The sequence below is a fragment of the Protopterus annectens genome, chromosome 3.part1, assembly GCF_019279795.1.
Source record: "Protopterus annectens isolate FY-2018-M chromosome 3.part1, PAN1.0, whole genome shotgun sequence".
In the NCBI taxonomy this organism is placed as follows: Eukaryota; Metazoa; Chordata; order Ceratodontiformes; family Protopteridae; genus Protopterus; species Protopterus annectens.
The window spans coordinates 1,090,075,272-1,090,100,539 of NC_056732.1; the positions used below are offsets into that span (position 1 = coordinate 1,090,075,272).

A 25,268-nucleotide genomic window follows, 5' to 3' on the forward strand; every position below is an offset into this window, starting at 1 on the left:
CTGAATCAGTCCATTAATCTACTTACCCCCCCCCCACATCCATAGACTGAGGGGGTACTGCATACTTTAGATGTGCATAAACAGTGGGTTTATTTGGATAAGATTACAGCTATTAGATCAATGGTTTCCTTTCATTCTAGATCTTCGGGACTTGCTGTAACCAAGCAAACTATTTCTTCTTGGATTTCTAAGGCTATTTCCTTTTGTTACACTTTTCATGGCAAGAGAGATTTCCTTCTTCAGTTAAGGCTCATTCTACTAGAGCTGTGGGGCTTCTTGAGGTGCTTTTTTCAAGTGCCTGGATACCAGTGATATTCTTGAGGCAGCTACCTGGACTTCTGCGCATAGCTTAACAAGCATTACAAGTGGGATGGTATTTCTAGAGCTAGGGCTGATTTTGCTAGTGCTGTTTTTTTTGTTTTTTTTTTTTAGGGGCTCTTCTGTGCCTTCCCCCTCCCAGGTTTCCTCATGAGCTTTGGCACTCTCCCATCTGTTAAGAATACTGCAGCAGTGAATCTAAGGACATAGTACAGTAAAATCTTACCATAATGGTAGACTTCCTTACCTTCACTGCTGCAATCCGCTCCTCTCCATCCCTAGTATTTTAGTATTTTGCTTTCCTGGATGTACAGGTTACCTCTGTTTTTTGATTGTGCTCCTATTGGGGCATTCAGTTTTGATTACGGTAGGTCTGAACGTAATCTTTATGACCTACACTACGCAATGAGCATTTGGGGTACATTCAGCATACCTTTTAAAAGCAAAAAGTAGTCTTTGTTAGACTGGCCAGACATTCAGGCTTCCATGGCAAGGAATCCCATCCGTTAGAAATACTGCAGCAATAAAGGCAAGGACAAATACCATTATGGTAAGAGTTTACACAACTGTACTATCCTTCTCCCTCAAAGTCTCAGTAACTGGGACAGACTCCAGAGAGGAGCTCAGGTGCCTCCTTTTAGAAATCAGTTTCCTAGGACCCTACCTCATTTGGATTTTTGTGCAAGGATTGGAATTAGACTAGGAACTCACCTGGCAGGCATCCACAAGGTTGAGAGGCTCACTGTCACAATCTGGATGTATTGAGTCAGATGCAGTATCCAGTGGGACTCAGGACAGAGCCAAGCATGGCAGGGACACTTCAGTCTGCAGAGAACCCTTTCAAATGCCTTAAAAGCGGAGGACACAAACTGGAGCTGAAGCACTCCTCCATTCCAAAAAGGGAATAGGAGGGACATCTTCACTCTGATCCACCCTGGCTCAAAGGCAGATAATAGAGCTAAGCTATCGAGCACAAGAGATTGATCCAAGCTTCAAAAAAAGTGTTGGTCCCAAGGCTTCAGCTTCAACAAGAGAAAAGAAAAGTTTGTGTAAGGGATACCATCACAGTCAAAGTTAAAAGGACCATCGGCCGTTAAACAGGTGCTCTGGGAATGCCTGGATCTGTGGGTTTCACAGCTTAAGGTCGGACAGGAATCAGAGAACCAGTGGAGAAGTAGATGGACATGTACCTGGGGTCCCTAAAGTGGAGTGATGGGAGATCCACCTGTTGAATACACATCTGAAGGAACCTCCATCATTCCAACATCTGCCTCGGTAAGGCTCCTCATTGAGTGAAAGCACCTAAAGGAAGAAGCCACCAGAAGTGATTGGGGTGAACACCCCTCCTACAGAAGGGAGAATGGTGCATAGGACTTGCTGGGTTTGGTAAGAAACTGGAAGGAGGTAGAGAACAGATTCTAGATCTGAGCACTGACATTTTTGGTGCCAGACTCAAAACTTCTGCAAGATATGGAGAGAGTTCTCCATCTTTCCACTTTTTTTGCTTCTTTTTCCTTAGAAGGCTTGGGCTTTTCAAGTCTTAGCCAGAGAAGGAGTTTGTGAATGAGGGTCCTGCACTGGGATCTTGTGGCTACAGACCAAACCTTTTTGAAATTTGCAATCTTATCCAACACAAGAAAAAAACAAGGGATGACTGCACTGGCTGACCTGAATAAAAAAACACCCTACTTGGTTAAGGAAAGCGCCACCAGAACAAAATAGCACTGAAGGAAGATTATAATACCACCACTTCTGCTGAAGAAAGTTCTACTTAAGACTTGGGGACATACCTATCAACTGGTTGGTCAGAAAATCTGGATAAAGCCATAAATAATGGGGGAACAAAGGCCCAAAAATAGGGACACTTTCTAAATACTGCTCTTACAAACTTAGAAAGTTGATAGAACAAGCATTTGCATTCATTTTGTAAAGAGTATGAAGGCAAACAACTGTCATTTTCTGACGTCAAACCTCAATGGATGTGCCAATGGTTTGCCAGAAAACCACAATTTCTGGAGAAACTGACCAAAATGATGCAAAACTCTGGCGATTCCATGAAAATCTATAGTAGAGAGGTATGATGGGGAGGATTAAAATGTAAAAAAAAAAAATAGAGAACTAGGAGATTTGGAACCAAAGACAGAGCAGAGGTATTTGGGGGAAAACAAGGATTATAGGTAGGTGAGGATTTTGGATCCAAAGCTTATGAAAAGCAGAGTTCTAAGGTCAGACCTGGTCAGAGATGAACCAAGGGTTGAATAGGACATAGCAGACATTGGAATTACAGTTATGTATGTTCTCTGCGACCTCTACTGCTCCTTCACATATTACTTAGTTCCTTAAATTTTAAATACTAGCTCTCCTAACCAAACTCCTAACGGTTCAATTTATGAGCTTAGACACCTGCCAAAGTGTTGCAAAATGTAGTCCCTTACTCTGTATAAAAACTCTGCAGAAGACAAATGCACATTTTTTGACAAAGTGCAACTATGTCTCAGCTCACGGCTAAAAAGCATCATTCTGCCCATTTTCCAGGTGATCAAAAACTGCAACATCCAAAAAACTTTTTTTTTTGCAAAGGAAAGGGTTTTCACTGGTATCAGTGTTGGGTGTTTCAGAGGGCAGATGACAGTGTGGTGGCAAGGAGGATTTTAAAGATTATACACTTTGTAGAAAGGAGGAAAGTGAGAAGCAAGATGCCATATGGAGTATAGAAATGTTGCACCTTAACATGATTTTACTATGCAATTTCAGAGTATGTAAACAGGTGTACATATAGGCTCATAGGTGTGTACTAGGCTAATGGCCCTGGAGCCTTTACAAGTCTAGCCCAGAGGATTACCCTGGCATCATACCACCAGACCTTAGTCCCCAGTGCCTCTGTCGAGTAGAGCCACTGGAGTGAACCCTGGGGTGAATTTTCTATTTCCCATCCATTCATAAAGATTTCTCTTGAAAAGTGCCAGGGAGGTGCTCCGTTTGACATGTATGGGAAGTCTATTCCATAGTATGGGCAGTCTCTGGGTTATGAACTGGTCCCTCCAATACATTGTTGATTGTGGTAAAGGGGCATTGTACTCTGACTGGCCTAATGAGGGAAGAGTAGAGGGAGACAATGACCTCTTTCTTCCTGGAAAGGAGATGTGGCAGACTCTCAACACAGTGGCAATGTGGTCAAGAGAGGGTGTTGTCAACCTGCATTCCCAGATCTTTTATAATGCCTTCTGTGTTCAACAGACTACCATTGATGTGGTAATTCATGGTAACTGTGTTTTTCCCAAAGGGGATGACTTTTTTTGGCATTGTGCTTAAGGTCATTGTTCTGACATCAGCTGCTGGTCTCAGTGAGGACTTTCTGTAGGATGTCATCACCACTTGGGGAGTTAATAATGGCTCCCAACTTGCAATCGTCTGAGAACTTTGTCAGCCAGAATCCGTTCGTGTCGGCCTGGACTATGTAGATACCAAACAGGAGGGGACCCAGGACCATGCCTTGTGGGACTCCACTCATGACTGGTCGGCAGTCTGACAGAGTCACCTACTTTGACACGGTTTTCTGTGAGCCAGTTTGCAACCCACCTAGTGATAGAGGGATTGATGCCTAGCTTAGTGGGGTTTTTTTTAGGATTCCTGAGAGAGGAATGGTATCAAAGGCCTTGGCCAGATCAAGGTAGGCTGTATGAACCCACCTTGCCTTCATCCACAGCTCTGGTGACAGACTCAAAGTCGACCAAGTTGAGCAGGCATAATCTACCCTTCACAAAACCAAATTGTGTGGGATCTAGAGTTTGGAGATACCCTAGATCCTTGTTTATTAGGTCCATGATAATTCATTCCATAGCTTTGCTCAGACTTGTCAGGCTAATGGGGGTGATAGTTTCCAAGGTCTGTAGTCACTCCTCCCTTGGAGAGGGATGACTATAGCAATGCACCATTCGGTAGGGACAAAGCCTAAGAAGAGGCTGTGATTCAACAGGGCACACAGGTGAGGTTGTCAGTTCACTCTGTAGTTCATGTAGAACACAGCCAGGGATATTGTCAGGTCCCATAGAAGCTGCATTCTGGCCTTGGACAGTGCTGTTTTAACCTGTGTAGCAGTAATACTGGGTGCCTGGCAATCTACTGGTATTGTGATTAGTCCATGGGGGAGGGGGAGTAAAACTGTTGCAGTCATTACATTTGGGTAATCCTGCTGGCAGGTTGCCCTCAGTTGGCCCGAATTCCAAAGTCTTGGGTCCTGCATCGGCTGATGTCTCCCCTTCCCTGAAGTCAGGTAGTCAGGGGGTATAAAAGAAGCAGCAGGCACCATTTTCGTCAGATTTTCTTTATATATATATATATATATATATATATATATATATATATATATATATATATATATATATATATATATATATATATATATATATATATATATATATAAATACCTGGACTGCAACAGTGAATACACTCAAATATCTACATTTATGGCAAGTGTACACAACTGTACTATGTTCTTTGTGTTTACCCAAATGTAATGACTGCAACAGTGAGAGTCCCAAAGCCAAGGTTGGGAGGCTGGAGCTAAACAGCATTAGGAGTGGCTATGAGGTCCTGCAGAACTACAGTGGCAAAGCCTGTCCTGGATTTAGAGTAAAGTGGCAGATGATAGTGCTTTGTAAAGGTGTGCACTGAACTCAAAGTAGCATCCTCTAAAATGTCTTTGGTTGGTACACCCCTGAGAAAGGCTGGCTGCAGCTCTGGTTGAATGTGGCCTAATGCCCTTAGGTACTGACTTACCATGGTGAGAATAGCAGAAATGAATGCAGTGGCCTATCCACTTTGAAACAGTCTGCTTTGAGATGGCCTTTCCTTGTGATCCTGCAGCATATGCCACTACTAATTGTTGTGTCCTCCTGAAAACTTTAGCGCTGTCCAAGTAGAATCTAAGCAGTCTGCGTACATCCAGTGAATGCAGAATTCTCCCCCTGCTTCTGTGGGTTTGGATAAAAAGTTGGCAGATTAATAGTTTGGTTAAGAGCCACACTGGACACCACCTTAGGCATAAATGTAGGGTTTGTCCTCAGAGAAACCCTGTCTGGATAAAATATGATAAAAGGTTCCACAGCCATGAGTGCCTGTAGCTCTGAAACTAGTCTTGTAGAAGTTATTGCTAGGAGCAGAGCTGTTTTCCAATATAAAAACTTTATATCAACAGTAGCAGCTGGCTCAAAAGGAGGCAGGGTGAGTTTTTCCAAGACATAGTTGAGGTCCCATGCAGGTATTGGTGATCTCCTTGGAGGCCTTACATTTTTGGCTCCTCTGAAGTACTGCTTTAATAAAGGATGAGAAAAGATTGGTGGCTCTGTATTGTAATGAGCTGAAATGGCAGAGGCATGAATTTTAATGGATGAAAAAGATAGGCCTTTGGTTCAGCATCTCAGTTAGGTATTGCAAAATCTGAGGAATATTTGGTACAGCTGTATCGGTTCTGCCTGGTTGCAAGCACAGAATCTCTTCCATTTTCCAGCACAAGATCTTCTGGTACTAGGTCTTCTGGCTCCCAAAAGGACATCCATCACAGCTTTACAGAGGTGTGTTTTGTGTGATTAAACCTGGCAGCATGGCGGATAATGTAAAGTCCCGAGTTGGCTATGCAGGATCGGATTGTTTTGCTGGGATAGTAGATGGGATGTCTGAGGTAGGGTCCAAGCTGGGCATTGAGACAAGTTCCTTGGGATTGGATACCAGTACTGGCAGGGCCAGTCTGAGGCAATCAGTATAATCTTTGGATTCTCCTGTCTGACCTTTAGGAGTACCTTGGGGAGGAGAGGCAGTGGAGGAAAGGCATATACTGATAGGGCGTCCACTTTCCATGCTTGTCTGTGATAAGTCCTTGTGCAGAATCTTTTTAGTTGGTAGTTGTAAGGGGAGGCAAATAGATATCCGGGTATCCCCATTTCCTTGTTATGCTGAAGACCTGTGGATCCAGCTGCCACTCGTGGGGATCCATGAGGTTTCTGCTTAGTTCGCCTGCCAGAGTATTTTCCTTTCCTGGCAGGAATTGTGCTTGCAGATGTACTTGGTAAGTCAATGCTGTGTCCCACAAAACCATGGCTAGTCTGCAAAGGGGGTAAGAATGTGTGCCCCCCTGCTTGTTTATATACCACATGACCGTGGTGTTGTCCATCAGTTGTCCTGAATGTAATAGGTTCTTAAAGGCTGTCAGGGCATTTTGAACTAGCATCTTTTTTTGTTTGATATGTAGATGCATTTGGTTTGAGGATTATGTGCCCTGAATGCATCTTCCTGCCATGTGGGCCCCACAGGCATAATCTGATGCATCCGTTGTTAGTGTCTGCCAGACTGGGGGGGTAATGGGAATGGCTGTCCCTTGTTCTGGTGACAAGCCTTCGCCCACCAGCGAAACTCCTGTTGCAGGCAGGGAATGAGAGTAATCATTGTTTCCAGGCTGTGACCTTGTTGAGTCCAAACACTTATTTACAACTGAAGTTTCCTCATATGCAGTCTTGCATATGGAATTAGTAGGATGCAGGATGCCATGAAGCCCAAAGCCTACAGAATTTTTCTTGCAGATAATTGGGCCTTTGATGCCAGCATTTTGAAATAGGTAGTCAGTTGCCTTTGTCTGGCGTGAGATAAGCCATCTGGGCAGTTTTATTTAAGCTTGCACCCAGGAATATTATCTCAGAGGGTACTAGTTTTGATTTCTTTTTGTTGACTGTGTACCCTAGGCATGTTAGAAGGGTTTTCACAAACGCCAGATGCTGTAGAAAAATGTCCTTGTTCTCTGCTTGAATTAGACAATCGTCCAAGTAAGGATATATTTGTATTGCCTTTTGTCTGCAGAATGCAATTACTGGTGCCAGGCACTTTGTAAAGACCCTAGGTGCAGTAGAGAAGCCAGAGGGTAGTGCAGAGAATTGGTAATGCATTGAGCCAGCCTTGAATCGGAGGCATCTTCTGCATGATTGTCTGACTGGGACATGCAGGTATGCCTCTTTTAGGTCTAAAGTCACAAACCAAGCGTTCTTGCCCAGCATGGGCAGAAGCTGCTGCAAAGTCAACATTCTGAATTTTGGTATATCCAGGAAAGTGTTCAGAATAGATGGCGGCCTTGTCCTTTCTGGATACCAGGAACAGTCTTGAGTAAATTCCTTGTCCCTGCACTTGTTCTGGTACTTGTTGAATGGCTCCCCCATGTCCATGGGGGATGAGACTTTTTTGTGCCTTTGCCCATTGATTTTTTTGGCAGATCTGGCCAGCTGTTTGCCTTTGGCAGGGTATGAAAATGCAACTTGTAGCCTTGTGACACTATTTAGAACCCACTTGTCTTGGGTTATAATGTGCCAATTTTGAGAAAAAAGTGCTAATTTTCCCCCTAAGGGTGCTGCCAGGAGACAAGTGCTTGGTGCAGGCAGGGGGAAGTCATTGGGACTGTTTCCTGTATGGTTGTGATTTTTCTTCTCCAACTTTGGAGGTAGAAGCACCCCATTGCTTTGACCTGTATGAACCTTGTTCCTGGGATCTGCCTCTAGGGCGTCTGGATCTTCCCCTTTGAGGTCTGACACCGAAAAGGACCAATTCTTAGTAGGGCAGTGTTTACTAAACTTAGGTGGCTGTACTTGTAAAAAAATCTTTGACAGTTTTCATAGACTTAGATTTGTCCTCCATTTTCTTTAACACCTCTTCTGCCATAACCCCAAACAAAGTATCATGTTGTAAATGTGCATCTAATAATTTAACGGACATGATCAAGCAGATTTTGTTCCTTTAACCAAGCATGCCTCCTAATTACAGAACCTGTAACTGCAGCCCTGCAGGAGGCCTCCAAAGAATCAAAACCACATTGCAAATTATGCTTTCCAACTTGTTCAGCTGCATGCAATAAATCCTGCATTTCCTTAAACTCTGAATGTGCAGAAAATTTTCTGTTTAAGCAATGCCATGACATGTTGCTGATATTTGAGCATATGAAACTGATTATAGCCAAGGTAGCAGGTGTGTAAACCTTTCCCCCCATCTATCCAGTGCCCTCAAATCTCTGTCAGAGGGGGTAGGGTTTTTGCTGAAGCCCCAACTCCTTTGGGACCCTGAGAAATAGTTTCTGGGTCTGCAGAAGGGTTTTTAAAAAGGAATTTATGAGTCAGGAACCCTGTAATACCAGTCAGGCTTAACAGGAGCTGGAGGTAAGGAGTCAGGGGTAAGACTAGACTCTGAAAACACATCTACAATGTCTGTCTAACACAGGTGGAATGGCTAGAGGCCAGTGTTGAGGTAGTAAAAGGAAATCCCTGAGCCTCTTTTCAGATTCTGAAAAATCTTGGCTCTCCCAGTAGAAATGCTCCCTCATGGTATGCAAGGTTTCCCCAAAAGAATAGTCCTCTGGTGAAGACGCTGAAGGAATAGATTCTTGAGCATCAGAATCCTCATGGGGGGAAGAGAATATTCCCAATTGGAAGAGGAATCAGAAGAAATAGAAACCTGATCTGAAGATTCATAGTCAGTCTCTTGCCTAGGCCTCTTATCAGGAGGGGGATGGGAACTCCTGATCAAGATAATAAAGTCTTCGGCCATTTTGAGCATCTGTTTTTTGGGCATAGAGTTCTGTCCATGTGGCTCTCGAGTTTGCTTCTTTGCTTTAGAAGGTGCTTTAGTCTTTGCTTTTGAAGCTGAAGTCAGATTAATGTAAAAATGTTTAGGTCTGAAAACACCCTCAGAAGCCGGTGCCTGTTCAGCGGCTCCAGACCCATCAGAGGGAATAGTATCAGAGGCGCCAATACCTTGAGTTTCCAGTGGCATGGCCAACTCCACATGGGAGTCTGTAGCAGCCTGCGACTCTAAAGTAGCAGGCGTCAGGGGCTGCAAAAGTGACTCACTGAGAACCGGTGACTGGCTTTGGAGAAGCATAGTCGGTTTTGGACCTCGGTTGTTTCTCTTTCTTTGCGTTTGTCAACTCCGGTAGTCAGATGGCTATCAGATGACATTCCTGTATAATTAAACAGACATCCAAAATAAGCAAAATCATACAGACGCTTAGTGTGTTGGCTAAATCTAGCACAAAACGGACAACCAGAAATGTTGTGATCAGGGCCTAGGCAAGGAATACAGTAAGAGTGAAAGTCCTTATGAGGTATTTGCTTTCCACAAGAAATACAATTATTTACTTTTTCTGACATCAGTCTGGAGCAAGAAAAAAAAAAAAAAAAAGTTTCCCCAACAGGGTACTTCACTTTAATGAAGACTTTGGATCTGAAATTCGAACGCAAAAATCTCAGGAGTCTGCCAACCGGCAATTGCGAACTGCTTCTGCTTCGGGCACCGCGCGGCAAGAAAGACTGGAGAAAATGGCATCAGCCGCTTTTTATACCCCCGACGACCTGACATAAGGGAAGGAGTGAGAGCAGCCGACACAGGACCCAAGACTTTGGAATTGAGGCCGACTGAGGGCAACCTGCCGGCAGGATTACCCAAATGTAATGACTGCAACAGTGAAACACTAAGAACATCACCAGATTGGCTTCCTTTTTTGGAGGAGTGTCTTGGTTCTATTGGGTATGGAGAGATCCATGCATTTGTGTACGTGTTCATACAGTGCACTGGTGTACAATTTGGTGGTAATACAACTAATATCCATTTGCATGGGTGCCGTAAAGTTACCCACCTCAGTTTTTGGGAGACCAAAGTTAGCTTAGCAATGGTTGCCCATGTTAGTAATGACCAGGTCTAGGATGTGGCTACCTCTAGTGGGGGGCAAGAACAAGCTGGTCCAGGGCATTGGAATTAATGAATTCCAGGAAACGTTGGGAAAGTGTATTGGTAACCAAAGGAAAGGCACAAGAAATCAGCAAGTGAAAGTTTAATGACACTCCACACGTAAAATCACCGCACAAGCAGAACCAAACAGAAAATAACGCTGCCACAATTTCCAAACAGTCTTCATCAGTATTCACTTCTTCAGAAATGGTTAACTGTTCTAAATGTATACATATACACATATATAATTATATATATATATATATATATATATATATATATATATATATATATATATATATAAATATAATCAGCTTATTTAAATCAGCCAATAGAATTCCCTACTCTATTCAATTTTATTATTAAAGTGAAGTGAATACGGACGAAAACGTGTTTGGAAATTGTGGCAGCGTTATTTTCTGTTTGGTTCTGCTTGTGCGGTGATTTTACATGTAGAGTGTCATTAAACTTTTTACTTGCTGATTTCTTGTGCCTTCCCTTTGGTTATCAGTGACAGTTTGGGCACAAAGACCTCTAAGTGTACTGATACACGAGTAGTTTTCCCAGTTAATGGAGGGGTAGTTGAAGTCGTTCAGTATGAGTTAGGTTGAACCCTAATATTCTTCAGGGTGCTTAGGAATGTGGAATGCAAGTCTTGGGACATGGCTGGGGACCTATAACAGGCTATGACCTGAAATTGCTGTCTTACCTGATGTTAGCTGCGCCTGAAGTGTCGCTGATTAGTTATGTTGGGCTACTAGTCTGGAAGTGTGTGCAGCCTTTACGTATATGGAAACACCACTGCCTTTGGAGCTTCGGTCCAAGTTCTGGGGCAAAAAGGTGTGCAAGGAGTTACAGCCTGGTAGTGCAGGGGTGCTTTCTGCTGCCTTGAAACAGGTCTCCCTTACAACACCAATGTTGATGTTCTCCATTTTAAGGAGTGCTTAGAGTGAGTGCATTTTGAGACTTAGACTAGCGTTGAGCAGCATGACCCTCAGATTGCATTTGTTTGTAGCTGTAGTGGTAAATTGTTCTTTGGGACACCGCCTAAAAAGGCACTAGAGGGGTGGCAAGAGCCTTGGCCACATAGCAAGACTATAAAAAAGACTATAAAAAGACAGTCACACAGAAAAAGGAACAACGTTCCACATGATGATATTGGGTGAAGCTAGGATATTCACCCACTTCTGGCACCACCACCCTGGCTCAGTTATTGGGATGACAGTTTGGGGTGTAGTATTAGAGATTCCATCAGTAAAATTTAAATGCAAACCATCTTAGTGTGATACGAGTCTACAATTGTAATACTAAACATGCATTCTTGCAACTCAGAGCTGCATATACAAAAGAGCATTTAGCAAGAGATAATTACCTTTTCATTAACGTCACTATATACATCAAACGCGGAGTACAGACCATGGGCTGATTAGTGAGTATAGCACTCATTGCTTGCTTCACACAGTAGTCTGCCTTCAGAGGTGGCAGAAAAGGTTCAATTTCTTTCCTGGGTGATAAAGACAGAAAAATGAGTTAAATACTGGTTTTCCTTTAGGAATTAAAGTCTTAAAAACATTTACTGCTCTATTAACTTGATATAAATTATTAAAATCTACTTGCAAGAAAACAGCAGCAACAGCAAGGCACTCTTCCTCAGGATTTACACAAGAGAAAGATTTTAATTTGAATGGGCCAATAAAGACTCTGTAAAAAATTTTGAAATTTAGTTTTAGAATGCAATGCACTTATTCCAGTTCATTAATTGGAATAACCCAGCTGAGCTATGCAGTCCCTTTTCAGTGGAGTCCCAGTGAGAAAAAAAGCTCCAAGAGTTGCATTTAACAGAAAAATATTAAGAATCAGTACATTTGCCCTAAAAATAAAAAAATCTGCATTTATTATGAAAATATGTAGAAGGTAGGGTATACACTGCAAAGGCCTATTCTTAACAGGAGGCAGAAAAATGGCATTTCATTACATTCTATAAAGTAGCTAGTTAAAAAAATCCAATTTAAAATGCTCTATCATGCAGATAAGACTGCTGTAGTTTACCTAAAGTGTACAATAATCCAGAAGCAAGGAAATACCTAAAAAATGCAGTGCAAGGTGGACAAGACAGTAACAATGAGATAGATGTCAAGTGGATGGAGGAAAGTACAGTTGTGCAAGAACTTGGCATAACCATACATTGTCCTATTGATGGTTAGTTTGCTTAAATGGAATATCACTGCCGAGGTCCAGCCAGGATGCTAAAGCTTTACCATCCCACAGCCGTACATCCAATATGTGACTTCAGCTTGAAAGTGTGGGGATATAGGCAGAAGTACAAGCATAAATCCTCACTCTCTAAATCAGAGAAAGGGTCAGTTAGGAGAGGTGAAGCATGATGCGATGAAGACTCCTTATTCTAGGATATTTTCAATAGAGTAGGAAAGGAGGGAGAGCCAACAAGAATTTGAAACAGCTAGAGAGGAAAGGGTGGGAAGCAATACTGTATCCGGGGATTAGGACATCTACTGTTAAGTTATTACACAACTGTACCATATCCTGAATTAAATCACTGTTGCATTATTCTTTGCAAACGTGGTTGGCTAAAAAAAGGTAGAGTAGGACTGGGCTAGCAAGAGCAGCTCTAGATCTTGAAAAGGCAGCATCTTGTAGGGTTTAGTAAATCTGTACAGAAAACCAGGTGGCCACTTGCAGTGTGGCTCTGGTATCCACCCCTTTGTAAAAATACCCCAGAAGGTAACACTGTCCTGACAGAATGAGCTTGAGGGCAAGGATTTGCCAAGCAGAGAACAAGGAGATAGCCTTAGAAATCCAGCTTGCAATGGTTTGCTTAGATAAGAGTCCATGAAAGAGAAAATTGTTCAAACTTTAAAATGGGTTTGGTTTTGCCCAGCTAGAATCTTGGCTGTCTGATGGTCAGGATTGTAGAAGCCTTTCTACTCAATTCTGTGGATTGGGAAAGAACATTGGAAGGTTTAAGACCCGATTAAGAGAGCTTATTCACTACTTTGATCATAAGTGAAGGGTTACCCCCCCCCCCCACAGGGTCACCCTCTCCTTGTTGAAAGCAAGAGGAAATAGCCATTAGTGTCTGAAGCTTTTTCCTAGCTGAAGTGAGCCAGAAGAATACATTTTTCTACATGCAAAAGTTGATTTGATGATTCTGATGGTTCAAAAGGAGGCAAGATAAGGTTTTCCAGCACAAATGCAAGGTGACAAGGATGGGTTTTAGGCTTCCTTGGTGTTCTACGATGGAGAACCCCTTTAAGGCATAGCTTGACCTAATGTCTAGCTTTAACTAGAGGTAAACAGGCAGACAGGCGGGCTTTTACAGAAGACTAGGCCAGACCTGCATGCATGAGCTCACACAATACGAAGGTACCTCTGACCTCTTAGGGTCCTGTCCATTCCTATAGCACCAAACTGAAAATCTCTTATGTAGGATTTTCTAGGTGGTGGGTCTCCTGGCTTCTTGGAGAAATCTGAATCACATCCTCTGATAAACAGTGCCTATAAGGAATTTGAACCCAATCATTCACAGGGTTAGGTTTAGGGATGACCGATTGGGGGTGTAGGAGAAACCCTTTCTTTTGTGTGTGAGAACCACTTGGAGTGGTAGGCTGTAACATGCCCCTGGCTAGATGGAAAAAAAATATATAGGAAACAAATGTCTTTGCCAAAACAGGGTCACCATCAAAAGATTTTATTTTATTTTGGGCCTTTAGAAGAACTCTTTGAACAAAGCATGCTACAGGGAAGGCATAGAGGAATTTCCCTGTCCACTGAAAAGAATGCATCCATCCTTCAGGCTGACTGGCAAGGGCCCCTGGTAGAGAAGTCGTGGAGTGGTTTGTTCTCTGAAGGTAAACCGGTCTAAGGTGTGCCCCAACACTGAATGATGTCCAAAAAACATACTTGTTTGGAGTCCATTCATGAGGGCCCACCAAGGTCCTGCTTAATGCATTAGCCAACACATTGTCTTGTAACAAGATGCAAGTGAGGAAAATGTTTCTGGATAACAAGGTACCAGGCTCTCTGTGCCAATCTGCACAGCAGGTATGATCTGGTTCTCCCTAGTTTATGTACCAAGACACCTGTGTTGTCCATGAACACTTAGGGGACTTGGACACGAGAAAACTTGAAGAGCTTGGTTGAGGGTGTTAATCTCTTTCAAGTTGATGTGCTCCTTTAATAGTTTTGGTTGAAACTTGCCCTATATAGTCGATGGGTGCCCATTTCAGGTCCCCCTCCCCCCACCATGCCTTGTCTGCGCAATCTGTATACATTGCCCAAACTGGATCTGAGTGAAGGGAATACCTGGATGGAGTGACATCTGGCCCTTCCACTAGAGAGAGTTCCCTTCTGGGGCAAGGGAATAGAGGAATCTGTGTCTAGAGGGTGAGTGTGTTGGGAGGGAGAGTATGTTGGGACCACAATGGTTTCAGGTACCACTGGATTTTCCTCATATGCAGTCCAATCAGTATTCTCCATGGCTCAGCACTGGCTGCAGGAGGCAAAGCTGTGAAGGTCAGTAAGGCTTTGCTCTTTTCCTGAAATACGTACCGCCTGCATCTTTTTTTTTTTTTTTTTGTATCCAGTCTGCAGCCCAGGAAAACTAGGTCCCAAGTTGGCTTCAGGGTGGATTTCTTAATGGACTGTAAACTACAACTGTGAGAGGAGGTTGAAAGTGAACTGGAGATGCTACAGAAGAATATGTAGCTAGGCAGCTTGGAAGCAACAGATCATTTAAGTCTTGAAAAAAATGTACATTCCCTAGGTTCAACAGAAAGCAATCACAGCACAACTTTGGCCATTTCCACCAGTTAGTTGAAGCTGGGGAAGTGGAGAGACCACAGGCTCTGCCCAGCTTAGGCTGAGGCATGCTGACAAGCACTGGTTTGGTCTTTGGCACTCAGTGTCATAAAACATTGCTAATGTAGCAGGCAAGCGAGGGCCATGGTAGAGTAGACTCAAATGAAAGAATGGATTACCACTGCAGATGCACAAAGTCTTTCAATGTAAGAAATGTCGTGTACCTTTGAGTTGAGGAAAAAAGTATTGCTACATAAAAAAAAAAAAAAAAAAAAAAGAGCTGCAAACAGGATGAACAGAGGCTTGGAAGACAAAAGATGGCCTAAAACATCCACTCTTAAAAACTCATTTTATCCAACTCAGAAATTTGAGGGAGCTGAAGGCCACCCTAGCAATCAATGGGTATAAGACAGAAACCAGTGAGGAACAGGATGCCAGTCATCACAAGAACACAAAGATACTCACATGCACAGCACTGACAACTATGGGAAATCTCAAAAATCAATCTAAATATCTTTTTGCATGCAAAAGGGGTTTGAGTTGCAACAAAAATAAATCACACGAAGGTCATGCAGAATCTGCAAGGAAGGAACTTGATGGCAACTATAAAGTACAAACATGCAGACTAACATCCAAGAAGGAAAAAACAAGGAATGGATTACACAACTAAGTGAAGTAGTAGTCTTACCAAATAAGAGGTGGTAAACAAGCAATTTTAGAGAGCAAAAACAAAAGCTTACAAAAAATACTTAAATGCACAGCAAGATATCATCAGCACAAAAGACAGCTAACAAGACCCCTTTGCGAGTGATGCTTACAATTTTGAATGCATAGGACAAATGTAGTTAGAAAGAAAATATTCAACAAGGAAAGAAAATGGAATTCTTATGATGAATAGGAGAAGAGTGAAAAATCTTGGCCAAACAGATCTATAGCAACTGCATTGAAGTAAACTGAGCCAATCAATAAAAAAGTGTTAGTTTTCTGGTTTGTATACTTACACAGATTTCTTTAATTTTACACCTGCTTTATTGCAGAATTTTCATTTAAATACTTTTTTCTTGGGGGTTTTAAAAGTTCTAGGTAAGAGCAGAAAGGCCTCAGAAAAGAAAAAAACAGTTTGCTAATTGGTTAACTGCTTAAGAGTTTTAGAAGGAGCTAAAATATTTTCTTGAGCACTGCAAGAACATGCTGCCCTGTAAATACGTAGGATTTTATCTACCTCACCCCATCTTAGTTGTGCCATTAGGTTTACTGGCTGATCCCTTACACATGTTTAATCAAAGACTCTCCATTCTTAACTTACCTGATTAGTGAGCAGTACAAGGTCATACTACAAATACCCTTAATTAAATTTTCAATTAATTACTTTCTCATTTATACCTTTTTAACAATTAGTTGCTCACTCAGTATCCACAGTTTTATTTTCCATCCTATACAGGTTTCAGCTTGTAACTGTACAGACTGATTATCTAGTACTTGCCTATGAATGAAAATCTCTGCCTCCATCGAAAATGGGCTGTGGGAAGCATCTATAGCAATGGGCATGATTTAGATGGGAGATTTCCTGCCTCCTGATGGCATGATTGAATATAGAAAATAAAGAATACTACATAGGAGGGAAGAGAAGGAGAAAATACTTGCAAAGTTTCAATGAAGTGAGCCTGCAAATAAAATTAGTGCAAAAAGATATTCCACATAGGACAAAGACTCTTGCAATAGCTTTGTCCAGACATAAATGCTTTAGGATTGAAACTATACATTAGTCAGTAAATGCATTCGATTTTGAGATACAAAAAAGATAACTGGATTAACACCAACATTATGGTAATGTTCCAGTTACTGTATTTTAGTGCTGGGAGAAGGCTTAGCTGAAAATGTTGAGAATACTTTACAAATGCTGGACGACATTCTGTTCTGTCCACTACTTCCCCATGCTCAGCCCTCTTTACATTGAAGCACCTCCTCCTCACTTTCATGATCTTAATTTAATTTTTAAATATTTTCTGCTCCTGTTGGGTGCTCGCTTTTCTCACTACTACTGTACAGATATATGCCTCAATGAGACAAGAATGGTAAAGTACATTTATAACATCGCTCTGTAAAAATTATTGGGCGTGACAGGTAATGATTTAGGCAAATGTTGACTTTCAAAGACTTCAGCAATACTAACTTAGTTTCTTGTAAAGATAGTAGTTGCTAATGTAGGGGCAAGTGTGCACATTATGCAATAGGACAGTGCCATTTTCAAAACTGGTTTCAATACCTTATACTCACTGGCTGCCAGGATTGGCTCTGGCACCCCCATCAATTCTTATTAAACAGTATACTATTAAACACCCTTCATGTCAGATATTAAATGTCAAATGGTGCTTTTTGCAGTCATTTTAAAATGCTGCATCTTGCTTGCCCATAATAAAATGCAAAGCAAAATGCAAGACTGTTTGTTGAGATGGAGCAGTTTATTTTTGATCTAGGCCTTCTGGTGTTAAGGTGTCTTTTCAAGGTACACTGGAAATGGGCTAATTGCAGTTAATGGTTTAGGTTGCTCACTTCAGTTACCGACCCAAACACAAACCACCAAAAAGATCAATGAAGTAAGACCAAGCACATCTGCTAGTGACCTACTACAAAGTGCTGTGGCAATTTTGGATCTGATAAGGTTGTGGAACCAAAAGGCTGTCACCAAGTACAGCCCAACCTGGAATGTAATTTGCATTCCTGTACCTCTAGGTCCAAGTGGGTAAGTTGTAGAATGTGCAATTGTATTTCTGTAGTGATGACAGGTTTGTGCAAGGTTTAAAAGGTAGATTTGATGAGCTGTTTTCTGTAAATGGGTTGTTAGCTTTGTTGATACAGAATCAAGTAGCTTACTCCAGTACTTAAAGATGAAATACACATCTTCAAATGAGCTGTGATGCTCAATAATGGTCAGGTTTTGAGCCTGTCAAGGGTATATTACAAAAAAAAAAAAGTGTTAATGCCTGTACAGAATTTTGTTGTAGCTAGATTGTGTACAGCTATCCCATTTACTATATTTCAAGACAGATCAGTAAAGGGCTTTTTGCTGTGAATGACTGCCAACTTCTGTTAATGATCCAAACCTCAAAGCATCAAATACTTACTCCAGTGGTACAAGGCAGATTATACTTCTACAAATGAAATGAGAGAGTTACTGAGCTTTGGTGGTTTAAATTAAGGCATGGAGTGGCAAGTGGACCTCTGTAAATATGGTTACAATACTGTTAGTAAATGACAGTATCACATATGAGCAGGCAGATGTGGGGACAGAGTAGAAGGCTGTGCAATTATCTATATTAGTACAACTTTTAAATGGAGGAAGGGTAAGGAGTCATTTGAAAGTTTAAAACAGGAAGTTACAAAACAAAATTACGGATCTGTATGTCACTACACCATTACAGGCATAACTTGTTTTGCGTTGAATCATTGTACAGTGGCTTGGTGATGGCCCATCACAGAAGGGGCAACCTGGATGCCTGTGGGGGGTGAGGGACAGCAGTTGGCCACCTTAGAACATAAGGAAATGAGATCTGAAGGGGAGGTAAAATGCAAGAACCAGAAATTAATACAGAATTATAACTGACAGGTCAGCTGGAACCGTAATAATGAAGAATCTGTGTAAAGTTACAGGGGGGCTGACAGAGCAAAAAACATTTTTTTGTAAAAAAGCAGTTAGAAAGCCACTGCTAATTACTGGGATGTATTCAGAGCAGAACAGCACAGCAAGAAAGCAGTCCTTTGTGAAGCTGTACCACAACCACAATAGTCAAGTGTGACACTAAAGGTACCCAACTGTACGGGCACTCAGCAAAACATCTTGAAATGGCCAAAGGATCATGACCAGCTCATTTACTTGGCATCATAGTGAATATGGCAGCAGAACTGCATTTTTTCCAGAAAACAGTGTCTACCAGCAACAAGAGAGCACTGCACTAGTACGGGGGGGGGGGGGCACTTTAGATATAAATGCCCAGTTTTAGTCTGCTCAGTTTTAGTCTCAGTTAGGGTTGGGTTTCTCACCCATACACACACTTTAGGACTGGTTGGTTGGTGGACATCCTGAGAAATAGTGGGGACCAGTGACACCTTGTTACACTTTCTGGCTTACTGGCACAGTCAACTGTACACTGCAAAACAAGTAGGTAGGAATTACAGTAATAAAAACAAACCTGGATGCTACAGGTTTATGTCCATATGATCATGTTCCCCTTCCATCAAGTCAAGTCTCAAACATGAACATATTACCCTGAATTTTTGGACAAGGACATTCTCCGCTTTGTGGACCCACACCCTTTAAGTCTTGCCCCAACAGTAGGGATAGCATCCAGTTAGAAAATGAACTGAGAGGCAAAAGGACGGACAATAAAAAGGTAGGCAAAACAGAAGTGGCCCTGTGAGATACAAAGTGGTTTACTATTTCAACCCACATTTTCTAATGCCCTGTACAAGGTTTATGCATTATTCTTCACAGAAATGAAAGTACAGTGGTGTACACTTACCATAAATGTAGATGTTAGAGTGTATTCACTGTTGCAGTCACACTTTGGTTATCCCACCAGGGGTAGGGGTAACCCTCAGTTGGCCCGAATACCAGAATCTTAGTATTTCTACGTCAGTTGCTGTCGCTTCAGTACTGACGTCAGGTTGTCAGAGGTATAAAAACAGGTAGCCGACACCATTACATCAGTTTCTTGCCCCAAATGTCAGGAGCCGCCAAATAGGGAGCCAAGTTATGGTGGAAAACCACCACAAGTAAAATGTAATTACCAATAGCCCTGTAATGAGACAGGGGTAGAGACCGAGACAAGGGGGCTGGAGAGTGGGAAACCAGGACTGCAACAGGGAATACACTCAAACATCTACACTTATGGTAAGTGTACACAAATGTACTATGTTCTTCGCGTTTCACTGTTGCAGTCACACTTGGGTTGATTCCCAAAGCTGAATAGGTGGAGGCAGTCAAGGAGTTGGGACTGGCTAGTATGCCCTGCAGGACTGCTGTTGCAAACCCAGTCCTGGATTTGGAAATGATAGGCAGGTAGTAATGCTTGGTGAAGGTATGAACAGAACTCCAAGTAGCAGCTTCCAGAATGTCCCTGGTAGGGACTCCTCTGAGAAAGGTTGTAGAGGTTGAAGTTGCCCTAGTGGAATGCATTCAGACTCCATGAAGTGGTGGTTTCCCATGGTGTTTGTAACAGAAATGGATACAGTGTGCCATCCATTTGGAGACAGTTTTGATATGGCCTTGCCCTCTGTCCCTGGTGCAAAGCTGACTAGTAACTGGTCAGATTTCCTACAGGGCTTAGTCTGATCGGAGCTGTCTGTGCACATCTAAAAAGAGTGCTGGGGTGGAGGCTCTTAGTGGCCTTAAGTCGTTAGCCCCTCTCAGGAACTGCTTGATGACAGGGTGAGGAGAGAGGTGGCTCAGTGCTGTAATGAGCAGAGATGGAAGAGGCATAGATCTTAATGGAGGAGGCCTCTGCAGTAGGTCTGCTAGGTAATCCAGGATGAGAGGCAAGGAGGGTTTTGCTGCATCTGCTCCTTTGGTGTGCATCCAGGAACAATACCTTTTCCACTCGTCAGCATAGAATTTCCTTGTACTGGGTCATCTGACTCACATAGGACATCCAGTACCTGCTTGCTTAGGCTGGCCACTGGAGGGGAAGTAAAGGGATAAGCCAAGCTGCAAGGTTCAGGGTCTGCAACTGTGGATGCAAGAACGGTCCCTCCTGTTGAGTCAGGAGACTAGGGATTTGGGGTAGATCCCATGGAGGCAATGGTGAGACTGCAGAGTAGTGGGTACCAATGTTGGCATGGCCAGTCTGGGGCAATCAGGATTGCCCTTGGTCTTTCCTCCCTCATCTTGAGTAATATTCTTGTAAGGAGGTAGAGGGGGAAATGCATAGATTGAGAGGTTTGCCCACTGGAAGGATAGGGCATCCACTTTCCAGGCCTTGCTGTGAGGTACCCTGGTGCAGAATTTGCTGAGCTGGTGGTTGTATGGGGGAGGCAAACAGGTTCACCTTCAGAGTACCCCATTTCTGGGTCACAAGACTGAAGGTGTTGTGGTTTTCCACTCGTATGGGTCTAGATTTCTGCTTAAGTGGTCTGCCAGAGTTTTGGTTGCCTGGCAGGAATGGAGCTTGCAGATTAATATGCATGGTTGAGGCAGTGTTCCACAGGGTCATAGCTAGCATGCAGAGTGGGTACTCCACCACAGTGATGTACATAAACAAGCAGGGTTGTTGGTTTTGATTAGTAAGGGCCCTGGTAAGAGTAGGGATCTGAAAGCTGTCAGAGCATGCTGAACAGCTAGCATCTCTTTTTGGTTGATGTGTAGATTAATTTGATTTGGGCTCCAGTGGCCCTAAATGCACCTGCCATCCGGATGTCTACCCCAGGCATAATCTGATGCATCAGTGGTTAGGGTCTGGGTGGTGCGGGGTTGTGTAAAGGGAAGCCCCTTGTTGTGGTTGCAAGCTGCTGCCCACTAAAGGAATACTTTCCTTAGACAAAGTATCAGATGTGATAGTTTCCCGGTCCTGAGAATGTTGGCACCAAAGACTTTAAATAGCACTGAAGTTTCCTCATATGCAGTCTGGCATATGGAATTAGTAGAGTGCAGAAGCCATGAACCCTAGAGCCTGCAGGAATTTCCTTGCAGATAGCTGGGTTCTGGTTGCCATTTTGAGTGAAGTAACCTGTCAGGCTTGTTTTGGAGTAAGGAATGGCATCTGGGATTCTGTGTCCAAGCTTGCTCCCTGGAATACAATTTGACTGGGGACTAGTTTGGATTTCTTTTTGTTGATAGTGTGTACCCCAGGGAGGTTAGAAGGTCCTTTACAAATGTCAGGTGCTGCAACAGTTTTTCATCCAAGTAGGGGTAAATTTGAATATTTCTCTGTCTGCAATAGGCAATGGCTGGAGCCAGGCATTTTGTGAAAACTGGGAGCAGTGGACTAGCCAAAGGGAAGTGCAGAAAACTGATGATGCATAGATCCTGCCCTGAAACAGATATTTCCTGCAGGAGTCCCCTTACTGGGATGTGCAGATATGCCTCATTTAGGTCTAGGGTGGCTAACCAGGCATCATTGGATGACATCAGGAGAAGCTGCTATAGGGTGAACATTTGAATTTTAGTACCAGCAGGAAGGTGTTTTAGACGCCAGGTGTCCTCTTTTCTGGGTACCAGGAAAAGTCTGGAATAAAAACCTTGGCATCTGTTCTGCAGGAACAGGCTGAATTGCCCTTATGGAGAGCAGGGACTGAACTTTTTGTGCCTCTGCCCACTGGTTTGGAGGACGATCTGGAAACCCTTTTGGGATTGGCAGCTTGTGAAGAGTCATTGTGAATTCTTTCCGTAAGGGAGTGGCTTACCACTCCCTGCTTTAGAAGTGGAGGTACTTCATTGCTTAGATCTCAGCATACCCTGAGACTATCTGGGGGGGGGGGGGGGTCTGTTTCCCCTGGGTCTAGTTTCAGATGTCGTTGAGGGTGCTGGAAAGGATCAATGGTTGAGGGGCAATGCCTACTAAATCTTGGAGGCTGCACTTGCAGCTGTCTGCACAGACTTCGCCTTTTCTTCCATCTTTAAAACCTAATCTGCTTTGGTGCCAGATGTCCTTGTTCGGAGGATCGTCCAATAATTTTGATTCAACATTGTCTGGCAAGGTCTGCTCCTTAAGCCAGGCATGGCTTCCAAGTACAGAATCTGTGACTGCTGCCCTGCAAGATGCTTCTTGGGAGTCAAACCTTTGCAGGTATGCTTACTGACTTGGCTTGCAGAATGCATAAGCTCCTGTAATTATTTTCTGCACAGTCAGGAAAGGTAGATAATTTTTGCTTAATAAGTTCCATAGTATGTTGCTGGTATTTCAGCATGTGGAACTGACAATTTAATGCTCTAATGGCGAGAGTTAGAGGTATATACTTTTTTTTACCCCATCTGTCTAAAGCTCGGGAATCCCTGTCTGAGGGGGTGGAATTCTTAGCTGTAGTTTTTTTATTCCTTTAGGTCCTTGGGAGATTACAGCAGAGGAGGATTTTTGAAGAGAAATTTGTGCGAGTCCATAAAGATATCATCCACAACATCCAGAACAGGAGGGATAGCCAAGGAGAGTGCTGTGGTAGATCTAAAAAATCTAGAGTCTCTTTTTGGACAGAGGATAATTCTGGCATTCCCAATGGAAATGCTTATGTAGAGTTTCACCAAAAGAAAAATCCTCTGGGGGGGGGGGGGGGGGGTGGAGGCAGAAGGAATGGATTCCTCTGCATCTGAATCCTCATAGGCAGATAAGGGCATGTCTTCATAAATCAAAAACCTCAGAGTTGGACTCTTGCTCAGATGGTGCTGAGGACAAGTCTTTTCCTTTTGGCAGGGGTAGGCTGGCTTCCCCTAATCAGCATGATCAGGTCTTCTACCATTTTATACATCTGAGATTGTGGCAAGGAAGCAGGCACTTGAGACTGGGTCATCGTTTTTTTAGGCATAGCTCGTACTCTTGGCCTTAAACTCGGTAGATTTAGAAAGAAATGAAGACATGAAGTCTGTTTGTCAAATATTGGTAGCACAAAGAGCTTCCTCAGAAGTCAGTGCCTGCACAGCGGCTCCTGACCCATCCAAAGTAGACATACACAAGTTCCGTAGTAGTCTCATGGCATACTGTACTCTGAACAGGTCTCAGTAGCAGCCTGTGAATCCATCAAAACCGGCATCAGGGGCTGCGAAAACACCTCATTGAGTACCGGTGAACTGGCGACTAGCTTAACGGAAGCATCGTCTGCAGTTTTGGACCTGTGTGGTCTCGGTCTTTTTCATTACTTTTTTTGGAAGATCAGTAGTCTGATGGCTTACCAAAGCCATTTTGGAATATGGAGATCAAGAACAAAAGTATTTAGCTGCAATATGGGCCCGACAAAATAGTTCGGGCATTGAACAAAGCACAATACATACAGCAAGGTACGTTGTGGTCTGGGCCTAAACAGGTGACACAGTAAGAATGGAAATGTGTGGTATTTGCTTTCCACAAGTGAGACAATTGTTACTGACATTGGTTGGAGCAAGAAAAAAGGATCCCCAATGGGAAAAAGGATCCCCAACAGGGTACTTGGCTTTAGAAGACTTAAAGATTATTCAATTTCAGAAACAAAAACTCAGGTAGCAGCCGACTGGCACTCAGATAAACTGGACTGATGTAATGGCATCAGCTGCCTGTTTTTATACCTCCGACGACCAGACGTCAGTACTGAAGAGACAGCAACAGACGCAGAAATACGAAGCCTCTGGTATTCGGGCCAACAGAGCAACCCCTGGCATGATAACCCAAGTGTGACTACTACAACAGTGAAACACTAAGAACATCTTTACTTCTACACGGTGTGAAGAGATATCCAATCTAAACTCCTAATCCATATTTTTACTGGGGGCAGAACATTTGTTCCAAAGAGAGCAAGTTAACATTTCTGCTTACAGCAACGAACGCTATACCTCCATAATTTCCACTTATTGCAGTGGACCTGAACAAAGACATGAAGAGCTGTGCTTTCTCTTTCAGACATTGTGCAACTCTCTATCCTGGAAGCATGAAATGGAATTTATGAATCAGAATTTATGGAAATCCCCCCTTACAGTGCATATTGCCTTGACTGTTAAACCATATGTTAACAAGCTTATATTAAGTGTAGCAGCATCTACATACTACACAACTTTGTATTTCAAGATAAATGTGAGGCATAAAACAAATGCTTATCTGATCAGAAGCTTGCCAAGAACACTGCAAACTGACTCAACACTAGAAACCCTTGAATTTGTAAAGAGTAACAGATGTTGCCAGTCAAAACAAAAGTGTGCAGCTTGCATATCAAGTTGCTTTCGCGGAGTGCAAGTACAACAACTATAATCCAACAGAAAAGATAATCATTTGTGGTAAAGACTTCATAAACACTTACCACTAAACATTAGAAATGGAGTCCTTTTCAGAAAGGATCAAAAAGGACAGTGATCAGACCCAACCGCTTCCTGCACCATACCTTATTTCACTCTCATGATTCTGCTTTATAAACCATCACAAATAGATTTTTCTCTGCATCAGCAATGTTGTAGTACTCGTACTTGTAGGTAAACTTTTATTTAACCATCTGTTAACTGGTAAATCAGCTTAATGTGAAAAGCACTTTTCAGTCAGAACTCAAAGGAGAACAAAAAACTTTCACAACCAACACATTTGCATAAAATATGCAAGAGTATCTATGGTAAGCAAAATGATCTGAAGTAGACCAATTATGTTGACAGACATGGTACACAGTCTGTAAAGATGAAACAAAAATATGCAGATATATCATGATGAACCTCAGAG

At 42.7% G+C, this 25,268-nt stretch overlaps 1 protein-coding gene across 1 annotated transcript in view; it reads right to left on the reverse strand.

Annotated features, from left to right (window-relative positions):
- RDH10 (retinol dehydrogenase 10) overlaps window positions 1-25,268 on the reverse strand; it is a 140,430-nt gene that overhangs the window by 26,699 nt on the left and 88,463 nt on the right. Inside the window, exon 5 of the mRNA XM_044067228.1 lies at window positions 11,447-11,578. Within this exon, the coding sequence (XP_043923163.1) occupies window positions 11,447-11,578 (132 nt within the window). The remainder of the gene's footprint in view (window positions 1-11,446; window positions 11,579-25,268) is intronic.